The following is a 17,339-nucleotide window of genomic DNA, read 5'->3' as shown; positions in this document are numbered from 1 at the left end:
CTAATTTTTGGAGTGGTACAAGGCTAAAGTCAGGGGTCATTCCATGGCCGCCCTGAAATTCCTGTCCTGGTATCAGTACTCTGGTACTGCACTTTCTCGCTGCAGCACCCACTTTGACTATGGTCAGAAGTAAATAAACTTGGATTACCCTCAATATATACGTCTAAACCTGGAGGTAAAGCATGTCTTTTGCAGAGTGGGCAATCAGTGTAGACTTTGGGCAGATTCAGAAAAGGTTGAATTTGTCTCTGTGTTCTTAAAGAGTTTAAAATTTTTTAAAAGTTTCAGTTGAGGAAGGCCAAAACTACCTTTTAACTTAACCTTATATAGATGCTTTTTTTTATATTCCGCTCCCCTTATTATGACAAATAAGTGTTGAGATGATGGCGTCCAGTTTCTTGCAGCAATATAATGATCTATAAACCAGCAGGAATTGAAACACGTACATGTATTTTAACAGACTTCACACACTGCTCTGTTTTGACTGAATCCCATTATCCAACTATCAAAGAGGGCCCTATGGGTAGGTTAGTCATTCTACAGACAATGACAAGAGATGTGTTGTCTGATAGCACGCCACTCATATAAACACCCACCTGTCTGCCAATTTGTATCGATACAAGTGGTCTTACATCGTCTCTCGGCAACATGTGGCTGAGTCACGTCGGCGTTTACAGCAATCAGACTCACAGTTACAGCTCAGTATCAGGTGATACCATGCCGCATAATTAAATCTGCAACATGTCAGTGCAGCACAGGTAACCTCATAAAAATGCCTGTGGCAAGAGTGACAAACAGTTATTTGGTAGTCTCCGAAGTTTTTACGTCTCAAGTGTCAGATGACGTAGATAACCGGGCTGATCATGCGGCCCTCGGTGAAACTGTAAATGATGGCTTTATCATATTGCAGCATTTGCTTTTGTTTCGCTCTGTCTTCCACCTTGTGCACAGATGTGTGTCGCAGCAGAGCAGAGTGTGATCCTGTGTTGACTGGTTTACCTCAGTGATGACGTAGTGCTGGTGGAAATTGAGGATAAGCAGAAACACACAGGCTTCCTGTCCTGGCTTCTCAGTTTGTTTTGTGGTGGTAAATAATTTACGCTTTATTTGGGCATTTTTATTCCAACCTCAGTTTCATCCTAACATTAGTGTCTGTTGGGATTACTTGTGTTTATGATCTAAAGCTTTATCCTTGGTGTAATCTTGGTGTAGTGCAAAATAACATCCATACTCCCATCACTCCTCCTCTCAGAGGTTTCTGTCAGAGCTCCACACTGTGGTGGCTACAAGTCTTACAACTATGTAGTGAATTATAGACCTGGAAATAGAAGCAGAATAAAATATGCCCTCTGTTTTGGGGCTCAGTGGATGTTTTCATCTTTGAGATATAAAGGTGCAATGAAAAGGATATGACTAATCTGAGGACAAAAAAAATAATGGAGTTTTCCCTCTGAATAGTTGTGGGTCAAATTTACAAGAGCAGTGTGTTTAATTTTCAAATCTCATCACATCCATCACATTATCTGTTTGTTCCTCAGGATGTGTGCATGAAATTGGACAGACTGGGGTCAGTCATGGAGTCCGAGCTGAACTGCAGCTCTCAGTGTGATTCCCCACTCTGCTTCATCCACTCAGGAGTCAACAGGCAGGCAGGCCTCGACATTCTGCAGAGACTATGTGGTCTCAGCACGGTAATCACACACACAGATGCACATGGACACAAGTGCTCAAAACATGCAAATGCATGGTGCACAAATTCTTTAGTATGCACATTCCATGTAAACACACCTACATGGACACGCTGTTAATCTTTTATATATATATAGACATTCCCGTTCAAAAGTGACATGAAGTGTGTTATTTACATTTAAAATAGCTTTGGCCACAAAAGAAGAATATTAAATTATGAAAACTTTGATTTTGTCTGGGGGTTAGCATGAGGCTCTTTTGCTCCAATAACTCCCTGTGGCTTGGACAAAAAAATATATGGATGTGAATAACAGTTTTATTTTGATTTGGGTTACTGTGATTTGGCAGTTTATAGCATGTTAACTTATTTGCTGTGATCTGGTTCGAATAAGCTTTTCTAAAGCACCACACCTGTTGATTCCAGCTCATTTTAGGTGTTATTGTGTACTTGACACTGAAATAGGAACCTGTTCTTATTTAAATCTCCATTAATTTTGATGCTATTTTTAATGTCTTTTATTAATGACTGAATTGTAATTTATTCTAATCTTATTGAACTGTTACTTAGAGGTATCTTTGTCTCTTTCTGTCCTTTCCTTTGTCAGTCTGGTTGAACAGTTGTACAGCATTTTGCTCTTCACGTACACAACTTCACTGTTTTTGCAAACCCTTCATACAAAATAAAATCTAATTGTAAACAGGACTTCCTGCCAAAAAGCAAGAGAGACCATTAAAAAAAATATTCACTCATTGACTTCACTGAAACAAGCTTTCATGGCTGGCGATTCCAAATTTTTGAACGGCCAATCACATTAATCACACAACACTGAATTACATACAGTATAATGTACATTCTTAAATTACTTTCAAAGTTATTGGCTGCAGATTTTGTCATTCCACGCACAGCCATTGCTAAACTTCGGCTTATGGCTTAACATTTGTTGAATTACTTACACCACCTAAAAGGCAACGCAAATTAAGTAAATAGATAAATGTTTATTTTCCCCTTGATAGATCAGTTCAGGACTAAAGGTCTGGAGAAGTAATGATGATGTTATAGTGAAGCTATGTTTAGTATCGTCTCAGTCACTGGTGCCTTTAAGAGAAGAGTGAGCGGAGCCCAGCAACATGAGGCGGGCACAAGTGTGACTTCCCAAATAGAAACTAAAGTAGTAGAGACAGTGGGTGAGGCAGCACAAACACTCTCCTACAGACTCATTTTCTCTCTGTCTTGAACCACATAGAAGCGAGGTGAGTTATCTCTTTGATTTCTTTTGTGCTTTATGATGTTAATTTATGCATGCATCAGTCTAAAAGTGCAGCTATCATCTTCACCTAAGGGGAAAGGAACAATGAGCGGCACTGTGTTTGCTTTGTTATGGTAATGGATTCATGACAAGATTGTATTTTAATGTAGCATATTATTTTATTTTAATGGCCTAACAATTCCTTTCTGTTATTGTGTGTTGAACCCAGAAGACATGAAAACAGTTCAGCTAAAGTGAAAAATCCTGTGATGAAACGTAACACCATGCATCTGTTAGCATCTGTTACTATTTGTGGACATAGACAGCTTACCAGGCACAACTGTTTCTAAATCTAATAATATAGTGGAAGGAAAACAGGGGTCTGGTGCAGGGACTGGAGCCAACTTATTCCATAAAATCCCACCTGCTTTTCTTTCTGGATGTGTTCCTAGATATGGCTACTGCCGGCAGCGTGCTGTCTGAGGAGCAGCTTCTTTGCCCCATCTGTCTGGATGTGTTCAACCAACCAGTCTCCACTCCCTGTGGGCACAATTTCTGCAGGGAGTGCATACAAGGATACTGGCAGAGCGCTAATGTCTCGCAGTGCCCCATGTGCAAGCAGAAGTTCTACAGGAGGCCTGAGCTCAACGTTAACACCTTCATATCTGAGTTGGCTTCTCAGTTCAAAAAGTCAATGGAACAGAAAGATGAAAGTGGAGCTAACACTGGCCATAAAGGGGAGGTTTTATGTGACGTGTGTGTTGGAAAAAGAGTCAAGGCTTTTAAGTCCTGCCTGGACTGTTTGGCCTCCTTCTGTGAGACTCACTTGGAGCCCCATCATGTTCTTGGCACCTTCAAGAAACACCGCCTGATCAACCCCACGATGAACATGCAAGACAGAGTGTGTAAGAAGCACGAGAAACTCCTGGACCTGTTCTGTAACACTGACCAGACGTATGTGTGTCAAATCTGCAGTAAGAAAGAGCACAAAGCTCATCACACTGTACATATAGAGGATAAGAGCAGAGACAAGAGAACTCAAGTTGGAAGGATACATGCAGAGGTGGAAGAAATGATCAACAGCCGACTGCAGAAAATCTGTGAGATCAATCAATCCGTTCAGCTCAGCAGAGGAAACACAGAGAGAGAGCTTGAGGAGAGCTGGCAAGTCTTCAACAAACTGCTCAACTTTGTCCAGAGAGGCCACGCTGAGGTGGTGGAGGTCATTGGTGCAAAGCAGAGTCAAGTTCAAATCAGGACCAGCGAAGTAATCATGGAGTTGGAGCGGGAGATCAACGAGCTGAGGCAAAGAAACGCAGAGCTCGAGCAGCTCTCATGCACTGAAGACGACCTCTACTTTCTCCAGAGCTTTCCAGCTTGTTCCGCGCTGCCAGCCACCAAAGACCGGGCTGACACCTGCGTGGAGAGCGCTGTGTACGTGGGCACAGTGAGAAGAGCACTGAGGAGAGTAGCATGTCAGTTGGAGGAGACAGTAAAGGCTGAGGTGAAGAGGCTTTGTGAAACCGAATTTCAGAGGGCTCAGCAGTGTGCAGTGGATGTGACTCTGGACCCTGATACGGCTCATCCCAAACTGGTGCTGTCAGAAAACAAGAAACAGGTCTATCATGGCGATGTAGCGTTGAGCCTCCCAGACAACCCAGAAAGATTCTACCCCGGCGTAAGCATTTTGGGAAAGGAAGGCTTCTCCTCTGGCAGGTTCTATTATGAGGTTCTGGTGAAAGGGAAAACGGAGTGGGATGTTGGAGTTGGGCTTGAATCCGTAAACAGAAAAGGAGGGAATATACTAAACCCCGAACAAGGCTACTGGGCTCTCGGGATGAGAGGGGACAAGAGCTACTGGGCCCTCAACAGCACTCCTATCTGTGTGCCGCTGGTTGAGAAACCTCAGAAAATCGGGGTGTATGTGGATCTAGAGTGTGGGCAAGTTTCTTTTTACAACGCAGACACTGCTTCACATATCTATTCGTTCACTGGATACTCATTCAGTGAAAGACTTTTCCCCTACTTTAACCCCCGACGTAATCATAGTGGGGTCAACTCTGCTCCTCTGGTCATCTCACCTGTCAATGTCTAAAATCAGACAAAATTTTATCTCTTTCTGTTGATTGTTGAACTTTTTTTTTGACAGTTTCTCATTTTGACGTGAAAGTTAGCAGTTGTGTTGCAGGATATACCAAAATTTAGGTACTTTGTCAATACTTTGTTGGCTTATTATTAGAATTTCTCAACGGTCTCTACTTGTTGCAGGTCAATATTGGTGCATTCACACAGAAAGTGAAGTGAATTTTGTCTCAGGTACTGAGAGTGTGTGTTTGTGTTCAGTTCAGCCTCTGATTGAACCGCACACTCAAGAGACTCCAGTTCTTTCTGTTATTTCCCTCCAGTCTCTCTTGTTTTTCCCCTCCTCTGTACGTTCATGCATCAGGGTAGATTTTCATATGACTCAGGGAGTTTATTCCTCCAGCTCTGCAGCTGTCTGTCAGCGAACGGCGGCTCTGTCCCTCCGCTCTGCCTCCGCACATAACACTCTGCAGAGGCTCATGATACACATGGATTTTTCGCTCAAGTTGAATATTTTCTACTCATGCTGAACACAATATTGTCAGCGACACTGTATTAAGATACCATTATTTCAGGCTTCTTCTTTTCAGGCTCTTTCAACAGTTAATAGCTACATAGCTTAGGGCTAGCAGCACTAGCTACGTGTCACTTTTTGTACACTGTGGGTTTCATGGTTTTGCAATAGCATTTTGTATGTCCCTTATGGACATTCTGTTTCTGACTATTAGTCTGTGAGTATTGAACTAATATCATTTCAGTCTCCAGTATCGTTTTGTTATCGAGTGTTGTGATACTCAACTTGGTATTGGTCACAAAGTTTTGGTATCATGACAACACTAGTTAGCAAAAGTCTGGTGTGATGTTTGTTGTTTGCCTTAATAAAATTTGTTTACTCATCTGAATCCTGTGTACTTCTTCTTCTTGTTTGTATGTCTATCTTTTGCTAAACTGAGAGTTTGGATCACACAAAAACAATAATCATTTCATGCACATGTTTATTAACTACATCTCTATTATTTCAGGCTTGATTTTAAGGGGTTTGTATGTGCATGTGTGTGCAGGTGGCAGTGGAGCTCCCGAGGCGGTCTCTCTCCCCAGTGTTAAGCGCTGTGGTGTGGACGCTGCTGTCTGGTGGTATCCTGCTGGCCTTCTGCTTCCTCCTCTTCACCCTGCGCTTCAAAAACAACAGGTACACCGTCAGTGCCAGTTCACTCACTCAACATAAAAGTTTATTGTAAACGGCGCACACAACTTTTAATGTGCGTTTTGAGTAATATGTTATTTTTATATTCAGTGAACACAAATTATTTGCTTTATTGAACAAGAAATTGACTACATGTCATATGAACATAAAACATTGAGTGCAGAATTTTACATTCATTTATTTTAGTTCATTCAACCATCAAACTTGAGGTTTGTTTGTGTCAAGTGAACATAATGTTTTCATGCAATTTTGAGTCCTGAACATTTTTCTGGAGTATGCACTAATATTTTGTGTCATTAATAAAATGTAGTTTGAATCATAGAATAAAAGGTGAAACCTACAAAAATAAATAAAGATTATCTGCAGAGATGAATGAATCAGTTGTGTTTATATCTGCACGTGTTGTATTATCAGGATAGTGAAGATGTCCAGTCCCAACCTGAATGTCCTCACTCTCTTTGGAAGCGTCCTCACCTACAGCAGTGGCTTCCTATTCGCCGTCGATGAACGAACACACTCACAAGGTGGAGCATCTACACTTGTGCTGCAAGTAAGCCCCACAGTCTCCTTCAATACTCCACTACACTAATAAAATGGGTATGGATTTTATTGTATAAATAATTGCTGGATAATGATGCAGTGCTTTCTCATACAGGCTCGGATGTGGACTCTTTGTGTTGGCAGTACCCTGGTGTTTGGCCCAATTTTGGGGAAGACATGGAGACTGTACAGAGTGTTCACCCAGCGTGTGCCTGACAAGAGAGTGGTAAGCATGCTGGCATCAACAACCTTGTCTTGTGTTTTTTTTTTTGTTCGTTTGTTTCATCCAGCTGCTCCAGGTTGGATTGATTATATTCTAAATATCTTTTCAGAGACTAGTTTCATGTTTTTTGTGAACAGTCTTAAATTGTGACTGGTATTTTACACAGACCTGTTTTGAGAGGGACCAATTGGAATAAAAACAGCAGAAGATTATGCGAGGCAGACGTGGCTTAGTCATCGCGTACTGTATTATGCATACTTCCTAAATGAAATTTTAATCATCTTGCACTTGTTACATCCATTTCGTGTGTCATATGTTTGGTCTCGCTTCTTTGTGTTTTTGTTTCTTAGCAGGATATCTAGAAATAATGTCATGAAGTTCAGGTTATGGGCAAAGTCATTAGCTTTTAGACAGATTACAGTATTCCCTAACTGGTATCTGGTTAGCGTAACACAGATGCTGCCAGAGTGATGTGGACGAAAATGCAGTTTACTAAATAAGTTTTGTAACTGAATGACATTGATGTGATTGGTAAATTTACTTTCTGTCTCAGATCATCCGAGACATCCAGCTGATGGGCATGGTGGCTCTGTTGATCCTGGTGGACATCCTGGTTCTCACCACCTGGAACCTCACAGACCCCATCAGGTGTTCACGATCTGTTGGTGCTGTTGTCAAGGTACAGCTTAATGGTTATTTTGAGGGGCTTAAAAGCAAGTTGCAGAATGAATTAAAGTTTTGTTTGTTTAATAACAGAACAGTGTGAGGATTATGAACTCTGGAAGTTTGATTATTATCTGACTGCAGCATCCCAAAACTCCTCATTCTCCTACTATAATGTAATAAATTACAGATATGTTGGCATCACAGCCAATTTTATTCAAGTTTAAAGTCAGCATATTATTCTTCTTCCTGATCTAGGTGGTGGAGAGAGACATTTCCTACTCTTTGTCTCAGGTGGACACCTGTTCCTCTGTATACTCAGCTCTGTGGGTCATCATCATCGCTGTTCAGAAGGTAAGTAATCTCTGTTTTGTTTAAATCCAATGTTAAAATAATGACTGCTTTTACTTCCTTCATTGTTATGTTGATATGACTGATTGATTTACATTTTATTGAATGTGTCTCTTCATGCCAAAGTGCTCTGTTTCAATGTAGAAATAGCAAAGTCAAGAGTCAGTCTCTGTAGTGAAAGAGAGGTTTCTTCATATTAACTTAGATATAATATACAGCAGGATGAATTTAAACTTTCTGGAAAGATTTCCTCCTGTGAATCACTGGTTTTCAGATAAATAGCAACGCCCCATTACTTTGTCTTTTAATCTACAGACCCTCAAAATAGTTTTCAGATCATTTAGCTTTCATAATGATACAATCTTAATTTTAGGTGATTTTAAGACACAAGCCCCTCTGGTTCCTCTTTAGACATTGGGAAATCTTTCAGTCTTGCTCAGTCAGCTGAGGATCTTAGTCATCCTGTACATCGTTTTCTCCTCTTGTTTTTACTCTTGAAAGTGTTGATCTCTGTTAGACTAGTTTAATGTGGTTTTGACCACAAAGCCACTAGTTCTGTTACATTTGAGAGAGTGTGGACATCTCTACAGTCGATATCTCCAAATCTAAGCAACTCACATCTAGATAGACAGATAGCGCCACAGGTCAGAGGAAGCTCTAATATGTAAAATTTCTATATTTAAATTTCAAAAAGCTTGACGGATGCTATATATTTTGTTGCGTTGTGTACTTTGTGCTTTGTCAGAGAATGAGGAAGGAAGTAAACAACCATGGTTGAGCATAACAGGAATAAAACTTTAATATTACCTCATCCATGAACAGAATTTCTGAGTCATGTCAGATAGATTTTCATCAGCTATGGTGGTTGTTTAAAAGGGAAGAAAACAACTCCCATGATCCCACACTACTTCACAACATCATGAAACTAGGTCTTTTTTGCATTGTTTTAATGTGACAGAGTTCTGCCCCTAGCAGCAGAACTTACATCATCACATCCTCATGGTTTAGCTCCTAGTTATAGTGCTGAAATGCAGCTCCCCTATGAGCCAGAGCGCAGCCTCAGATCCTCAGGCTTTGCAGTCTTTTATTACAATTGCTTACAATTCTGATCCAAAGCGCTCTCTTGGGATGTCTTAATTCATAGCGAGAGGACAAGATATTTCCAGTATTTCCACTGTTTTAACAAAAACATCGACTTTCTTTACTTTGTCCCTGCATTTCTCCATAGGGTTGTCTTCTCCTCTATGGGACTTATCTAGCAGGGCTGACCAGCAATGTCAGCCACCCTCCAGTCAACCAGTCTCCCACCATCATAACAGTCGTTACTTTGGTCACCCTCTCCTCGGCTGTGGCTGTTCCCGTGTCCATCTTCCTGCAGGCCTGGCCCAACTTGGTCTACAGCACCGTGGCTGGAGCCATTTTCATCTGCACACTGGCAACCAACTGCATGCTGTTTGTGCCTCAGGTGAGAATTAAACACCTCAGGATACACATACAAGATGGATGAAAAAAGTTTCCCGTTGCAAGCCCTTTAAAAAGTGCAGGATTTCTTCTTTAACTTTTGAAAAAACACTTCTGACTCAGCATTATTAGAAAGCTGCCAAATTTTCTTATATAATAATCAAATAGTCTTGTTTTAAGCCAAAAAAATATATATATACGAATCTTAAAACTGGCTTATAAATCTAGTTTATAAATCTAGCCACCTGAATAATGCAATGGGCCTTAGCATTTTCTTCTAATGAAACAGTTAGGAAAAAACAGGTGCTTCAATGAAAAATACTGACAACATCGTGTCCATCATTCAGGGAGAGAGAGAATGTGTGAGCAACAGACAGAGAGCTAAACTCCGGCTCAGAGTGAAACTTGGTGCTGTATAGTTGCTGGACGTGTAGTTTTCTGGAACAGTCTTTCATATGATGCTGATGCTTGCAGGTTCTGGCTGCATCACTGAACCAAATACAATAAAGTGAAATGTGAAGCAGCAGGTTCTGTTCATCACACAGGCTGACTTGCACACACTCATTAACAGTGAATGAAAATAGATTACTTAAAACTTTGATTGCTGTAATTTGTAGCTTGTTATTGATTAAAATTAGCTCAATGCTAGCTGTATTATCTTACCTTAAGACAAAGATATATTGTCTTAAAATGTGATTACTTTTCTAATGCAAAACTTGCTTGACAAGATTATTTTTCTTTTTAGACAAAAATAAGATTTATTTCCCAGAAACAGGACTTTTTTTTTTTTTTTTACCTCTTTGAAATTCTTTTCTTGCAGTGTATGGTGACACTTTTGTACTATCTTTAATGCAGAAACCACTATGAAGGAATTTTTTAAGGCAGAACTGTCATCTAGTTATAGGATGCTATGTCTGGAAATCAGTCAGCCAGTCAGACACAGTAAATACAGAGACATGTGACGGACCAACACATGAATAAGAGGCTTATGTGACTTTCTCTTTTTGTTTTGACAAAAGTAGTAAATCCTATGAGTGATTGTGGCGCCCACGCCCCCATTTTCCATATGCGTGCCAGTTTGCCATGTCTATCAGCGGAGTGTGACTCACACAGAAGGTGTTTATGAGTCAAAATTACGTAGGCTGCTGCAAACAGGTTTATGACTCTCTAAGTGTCTGGCAGTGGGTTTATGTTACAATAAAGGAATGCATCTGCAGTGGAAAGGAAGGAAATATCTGAACAGTGAGCAATGCGCTCAAACACACCTGGTCAAAAGGTCTGGTGTCAAGTGGTCCTGGTGACGTTTACTACTAGTGTGTGCAAGGAGCTCTAGCTAAAACCCAGTGGCATGTGTTGTTCAGTTTTTTTTACTCCAAAATATCACATTGACCACCCTGCAGCTGACCCAGTGGCGGCAGTTTGAAGAAGATCAGAACAACCCAAGTCAGATGGCCAAGTACTTCAGCAGCCCCAGTAAGAGCCAGCCCTCAGTATACAGCCAGGATGAGATCTACTATCTGCTGGGGGAGAACAACTCCATGAAAAAGCTCATTAATGAGGTACTGCATTGTTTTTTCACAAAATATACGATTCAATAAGAACATCTTGTTGAGCATTAAATAACAAGTCCTTTGTGTTTTAATTTATTGTCAGTGATCTCGGGTTACTCCTTAATGTTATTCCTGGTGATGTCTGCATAAGGAAAGCAAAGTTAACTTTGCTTTAACTTTGTACACTCAACAAAAAATATAAACACAACATTTTTAGCTCCCATTTTTCATAAGTTGATATTAAAGATCTAAGACTTCTTCTGTGCACAGAACAGGTTTAGTTCTCTCAAATTTTGTTCATAATTTTGTTAAATCTGTGTCAGTGAGCACTTCTTATTTGCCACCTGACGGGTATTGAATATAAAGATGCTGTTTAAACAGCATGATTATTGCACAGACATGCCTTGGACTGGTCATGACATGAGGCCACTCTAAAATGTGCAGTTTTATCTTGAAAAAGACATTTATTAGGCAGTGAATTATGGCAATTTCACATAGAGCTACAGATATTTTTATTTTCTTTTATTGTGACCAGTTCAAGGTACACCTATGTGATAATAATGTGGTTTAATCAGCATCTTTATATGCCACAGCAGTGAGGTGGATGGATTATCTTAACAGAGGAGAAGTGCTCACTAACATGGGTTTTAACAAAACTTGAGAGAAATAAAACTTAAATGTGTACAGAAGAAGTCTTAGATCATAAAGTTTAATTAAAAGATCATTTTAACTTGTAAAAATATGAGCAAAAACATTATGTTTTCAGCTTGCTGATCAGATTTATACTGCTTTAAACCATAGTGAATATGCTTTGGAATTTATCAAAAACTTTAATGCCATGGATCATTTCAAGTTAAAATATTTTGGCTTCCATAGACCGACATACAAATGGCTCACTCTTGAATTACTTCTGATAAGGTGCAAGTTACTTGTGGTGTCCCACAAGAGCCCAGTCTTGGAACCCTTTTGTTCTGCATTAATAATTTGGTCAATAAAGCTCATATATTTAAAGTTGTTACATATAAACATTAGTTTCACGAATCCCTATGCAAATCTGTTTCCTGGGAAAAGTAGACTAATATCTAAAGTTAGTAATCTAAAGTTATACCTAATGTTATCTTCTAATGTTACTCTCTCCCCTCCACCCCGACGCCAACCCCTGTTTGTCTTTGCCACAGGAGCACAACAATAATACCACTTGGAAACACTAGGGAGCTATATGTATACACAGATATTACAAGAGAGGTTTAGATGAAACAAAACAGATCTAATTTCTCATTAGGTCTAAATGACACCAGCTGTTTAACAATATGCTGACAACTCTGTCCCACAGCTTGACTGCTCTGTTTGTGTAAATTTAAACTATTTGAAGGCAGTATGTGACTGATATGAGGTAGATTTTCATCATTTTCTCTGTATGTCTCAAAATGTTTAAGCTGCTGTTTGTGATGACAATTTTCAGAAGAATGCTGTGATCGACAGTCTGCAGGAGCAGGTGAGCAACGCCAAGGACAAACTCCTGCGTCTCATGTCAGCCAGCCAGCCCCCTGAGGACCAGGACATGGACTCCTCCAACACCAACCTCAACTCCTCCTCCACTCAGACCACAGAGGTTCAGTCTGATGGCCCCTCTTCTTCTTCTTCTTCTCTACCTCAGAGAGACGCTAAATCCCGACTCTCACTGCCACATGTCTCCCCCCACCTCGTGGCTGCTGATGCTGCTCCATCAGCTGCTGTTACACCATCCTCTGAGCCTCCGTCTGCTCCAAACTCCTCAACACCTATTGCTGCTTCCTCTCCTCTGCCCGATGGTATTTATGAGGGTGAAAATCAGAGAAGTGTCTACACCACTGGTCCTACAGGCAGAGACACAGGGGAGGATCTCAAACAGCCCTCATCCCTCCAGTCCCCAGGCTTACTCAGGACACCAGAGGAGACAGTTCACTTTGTCACTTCCATACAGTCCCGTAGAGGATTAAACCCCTCTGCATTTGAAACTTTCACCGACCAGAGAGGCCTAACATCCCATCTGGGACCAAACGCCAGACCGACTGGTTTTGTTAGCAGTGAGCAGTTGCAGGAGATCCTCCAGGAGCTGAGCGTGGACGCAGTCATGGAGACCACACTAAGATCTCCCTGCAGTCAGGCGTCCAGGAGGCCTTCTCAGCCAAAATTCACAGAAGCCTCCGCACTTTCCCCTCTCTCACTGCGGACCCCACGCACCCCTCATCCGCCTGTTCTCTTCCGCTACCCCAGCATCTCCCCGTACACGATGAGGAAACGTCGGCCGCCCTTTCACTCCTCCAGAAGAGGTTTGGCCTGCTTTTACACAGGCTCAGAGGCTGCTGGTTGTGGGAGGATGAGGAATAATTGTGAACACCAGCATCCAGGCAAGCACCCTGAAGGGGTCACCGCGGATGGTGTCCTACTCCAGGTTCACAACAATGACCTCGAGCTGGAAGAGGAGGAGGAGGAGGAGGAGGATGCAGAAGGGAATAGAATGATAAGAAAATGTGAGAGGTGTGTTTCAAGGTCCCACAGATGTTCAGTGTTGCCACGTGCAGAACATAATCACACAGCTCCACCCGATATTGAAGCGGGTGGTAATAAAGAGCAGCACCGTAGACACATTAGAGACTCCTGCGGTTCGTGGGACTCTGATTCTAGCAGCTCAACAGATTATTGCTACTACCACCGTCCCTACTGTGACTCGTGCCTGCAGCGAGGCTCTCTGCTGTCCTCCGACAGCTCGTCAGACTCCTCTGACAGCGAGTACGAAGGCTACACCAGCCTGTACCGCTCGCCGCACCCTGTGGTGTTCAAAGAAGACATCAAACCCACCTTTGTATGAGCACAGTTTTACTGCACTTTACATGTTCATCCATTTCCACCACTTATATTCATGTCCTACGAAACGGTGCACAAAATTATCTGTGAGGATAAAGCTAATGTGCATCTATAATGGGAGATCATTTGACTGCAGCTTTCAGTAGGAATGTGTTTTGCATTCTGTACGAGAAGATCGTTGGTATTCTTGAATCTTGCATCACAAGACAAACTGGTTATTTTACACATGTGAAAACTTTTGTAGCTCAAAAGCACAACGGAGTTTCCTTTTTTTATATTACTTATGGCATTATTTGTATATTTCTGCTGGCAAATGGAAACCCTTACATTCCCAAAATGTCCAAATCTGACATTTAGAGTAAGAAAATAAAAAACCTAGAAAGCAAAACTAAAAGCTTTTACATAATAGCTGAATTGTGCACTATATTGTGCAAATGCTGTATTTATTTTAATATTTATTAGCAGATCTTTTGGTGTACAGAATTACTTTCTGTCTCCTATTTACTGTTTTACATTGTCAAACACATTCCTTAAAATGTTGCTCTTCTACTTCATTGTATGGTCTTCATTTTGTTGTTTGAGTTTTGCTTTAATTTACGTTGCGTAGATCAGTGTTTACCATCCTTTTCCCTGCGCTAAGTGACTTATTTTATGCATCAATTCATATTTTATTCAGTGTACAATAATAACAGTACAGACTGACAGATAAAGTGTACAGTTAACCCAAATAGTGAGTGCCTTAACTGCAGGAAATTTGTGTAAAATGAGCAATTTGGATGAATTTTGAGCAGATTATTGCATCAGAGATTAATTTTACCGATATTTTAGGAACTTTTTATCCTCTGTCTGTAATTATGTTTTGTTTTTACAATCATATGCGCTTAATAGGCATCTTTTTTTTTTTTTGACAAATTCAGTGTTTTCTTCTCTATTATCTCTTTGACTGTTTTAAGTGCATTCTTTTCTAATGTAGGACAAGGCTATTTAGCAGAGAGTGAAGGCTCTGTGAATATAGCTTCTGTTCAGGTCTTCGCCGTGTCCTTATACTGTGAGTTTTTAAAGTTTATATCTTAAATAATAATGTAAACTTTAGAAATAACAATTTCATTTCAATTCCTTCGTAAAAATGAATGAAATTAATGAAATGCTGAGATGGTTTCTTATATCCCTCAAAATCAAGAAGGCCTTGCGACCCCTTGTGAAGCTTTGGCGACCCCTAGTGGGGACTGGGAACCAGTTGTCTAGACAATGCTCTACATTTGTTGTCAGATGCTTCCATCTATAGCTGGTTTACGAGACACCGCGCCCACACTATCAGTTCAATTGGCAAAACCAGGTCATGCTATCACTTTTATTACTCTTAATTTTTTCTCACTATTATTGTCCAGACTCATTAAGAGTATTTAATGTGCAAAGGTCACAATTTAGTGTGTCTTATGTCTAAGAGACAGTGCCCTGCTGCCCTTTGAGGACTCATCTCTTTTTTTTCCCAAAAGAAACTTCTCACCACTTAATGTTCATTCTACAAGTCTGTAAACCACTGGCTGATGTAGGACCAGACTAACCTGCTACTCCGCTCACATTCCCCCAGCCATTTTTTTCCAGAGTCCCACAAACCAACCAGTATTTCTGTGCTTGAACACTACCTGCCCCCGGCTTTCCCTTAATTGTCTTACCATTTCAGTTGTTAATGTGACAAAATAAAAATAAAAAAGTGCAACTTGACTTGGACTTTAATGCCAATAACTCATGACTTCACTTGGACTTGAGCCTTCTGACTTGAAAGTCTTGATACCTTCCCCCAAACCCAAAGATTTAAAAGTATGTTATTTAAAAAGTGTGCCACAGATCACTTCATTTCCCTTCATCTTCTAAATCAACTTGACACTACTCATTCTCAGCAAGTGGACACTGAATCTGCCAGATCCATTATGACCACGTCCACCAATCAAGTTTCAGAAGAGAACCATGAAAAACTAAACACTGGGAAAAATTATAGCAAAGATCATTTCATTCATGTCTAAAATCTTTGTGCTGGTCAATAAAAGAAAAACTGTAGTTGTGCAAAATGTGCAGGTTGAAAATTACCGATGGAGCCACAACAACTTCAAACTTTGTTCAGCACTGGAAGCTGCAAAAGAACGGTAAGTCGATGGCATTGAATTAGGCACATTATGACTTGTTAAAGACTCATGAGTCATAGTTTGGGACTTGGGACTTGACTTCAGTCTTGACTGTGACTTATAAAACAATGACTTGGTCTCACCTCTGTATAATACCATCAAATTTTGTAATTAATCAAATTGCTGCAAAGTATTTGCTTCATAGACAATGTGAAACCTTTGGATGGGACAGTTGCCAGCCTTGACTTGTTAAATGTGAAATATTGTACTACAGCTGACCTTCATGATAAAAAAAAACCTGTCTTCCCAGGATTAGAAAATTTCTCAGCCTCAATTTCATATGACTTTAATCATCACGAGATGAGACAGTTGAGAAGATTCAGAGTTTTTATGATATCCCTGCAACACAAATAAAAACAGTGTACAGCCCCCCCCCCCCGTCTTTTTTATATTTCTCTTTCCTGTCTTGTCCTCTCTTCCTCCCAGTATCTCCTCTCTGTCTCTCTGTATTTCTTACTTCAGCTAATGGGAAAATGTGTGTTTGCCGGGGGAGGTGTTGCTATATGAAGGGACAAACAGCGTCTCACATTACTTCTGCTCTACTGCCTGTTTTTGAGATGCTACTGCTCTCTATTCTGCATATGGAGCATTGAAGGGCAGCCTGGGAGAAATTCCCTTTGATACAGAACATAACAGAGTATAAATAAACCACACAAAAGACAGAATACCGGCAGCATCACTGTGCAGGAGGAAAGACTCCTGCCAAGCTAAGACGAGTGACCTGCACCCTGTGCAAGATGAGGAATACTGACATAGTGAGGAATGTTGGAATAAAAATAGCTGTCATTCATTTTCTCAAAATTGTACAGTTTCTACTGGATCCTTGAACATTTAAATGAAAGAGATTAGTTCTGACAGACTTCTTCTCAAGTGGTTTTAGGTCACTGGAGAAGCGTAAAGGGCACCACTCTCTAAGAAATCATCTTTTAGAATGGCCTTATAAATTGTAAGTAAATTACTTTATTAATGGGAAGTAAATCGCTTACTGATACTTTGTTGTTCAGTTAAACATTTTTGGGTTGCCAGGTTGTGAAAAAACCCTACTGACTAATTTGACTGTTTGACCTTGCAAAAAGAGCTGCGGAAGATATGGATCAAAGTTGATTTATTAACAACTTTGCTGTTAACAACAAAATAACAAGAGTTCTTATTACAACCTGACAAGCCAAAATATAATTGAAGCTACCACAAGGAGTTTGTAATTAATAATAAAACGGTCTCAATTTATTACTGATGCCTCTAGTAAACAACATGTGCAAATGTACTCCTGCTCTCAGTCTTTTCTTTTCATGGTGTCAG

At 40.5% G+C, this 17,339-nt stretch overlaps 2 protein-coding genes across 3 annotated transcripts; both read left to right on the top strand.

The window, feature by feature from the left end:
• The first annotated feature begins 1,547 nt into the window (after positions 1-1,547).
• gpr156 (G protein-coupled receptor 156) lies at positions 1,548-14,970 on the top strand. The gene is made up of 9 exons (XM_084724967.1): positions 1,548-1,691; positions 6,080-6,207; positions 6,637-6,772; positions 6,878-6,988; positions 7,539-7,664; positions 7,907-8,002; positions 9,228-9,464; positions 10,861-11,019; positions 12,473-14,970. Exons 1-9 carry the CDS (start codon positions 1,548-1,550, stop codon positions 13,859-13,861), a joined length of 2,526 nt encoding a protein of 841 aa, XP_084581093.1. The 3' UTR covers positions 13,862-14,970.
• LOC146322859 (zinc-binding protein A33-like) lies at positions 1,572-5,264 on the top strand. Of its 2 annotated transcripts, none has more exons than XM_084724968.1 (2): positions 1,572-1,691; positions 3,389-5,264. In XM_084724968.1, exons 1-2 carry the CDS (start codon positions 1,676-1,678, stop codon positions 5,029-5,031), a joined length of 1,659 nt encoding a protein of 552 aa, XP_084581094.1. In that variant the 5' UTR covers positions 1,572-1,675; the 3' UTR covers positions 5,032-5,264. The 2 variants fall into 2 exon arrangements, with proteins under 2 accessions (XP_084581094.1, XP_084581095.1); XM_084724969.1 differs by lacking the exon at positions 1,572-1,691 and adding an exon at positions 2,672-2,940.
• Positions 14,971-17,339: the final 2,369 nt, after the last annotated feature.

This window comes from Lutjanus erythropterus, chromosome 8, assembly GCF_056507025.1.
Source record: "Lutjanus erythropterus isolate fLutEry1 chromosome 8, fLutEry1.hap2, whole genome shotgun sequence".
NCBI lineage: Eukaryota > Metazoa > Chordata > Actinopteri > Lutjaniformes > Lutjanidae > Lutjanus > Lutjanus erythropterus.
Note: the sequence above shows the minus strand (reverse complement) of the source record. Positions and strands in the feature narration are given on the sequence as shown.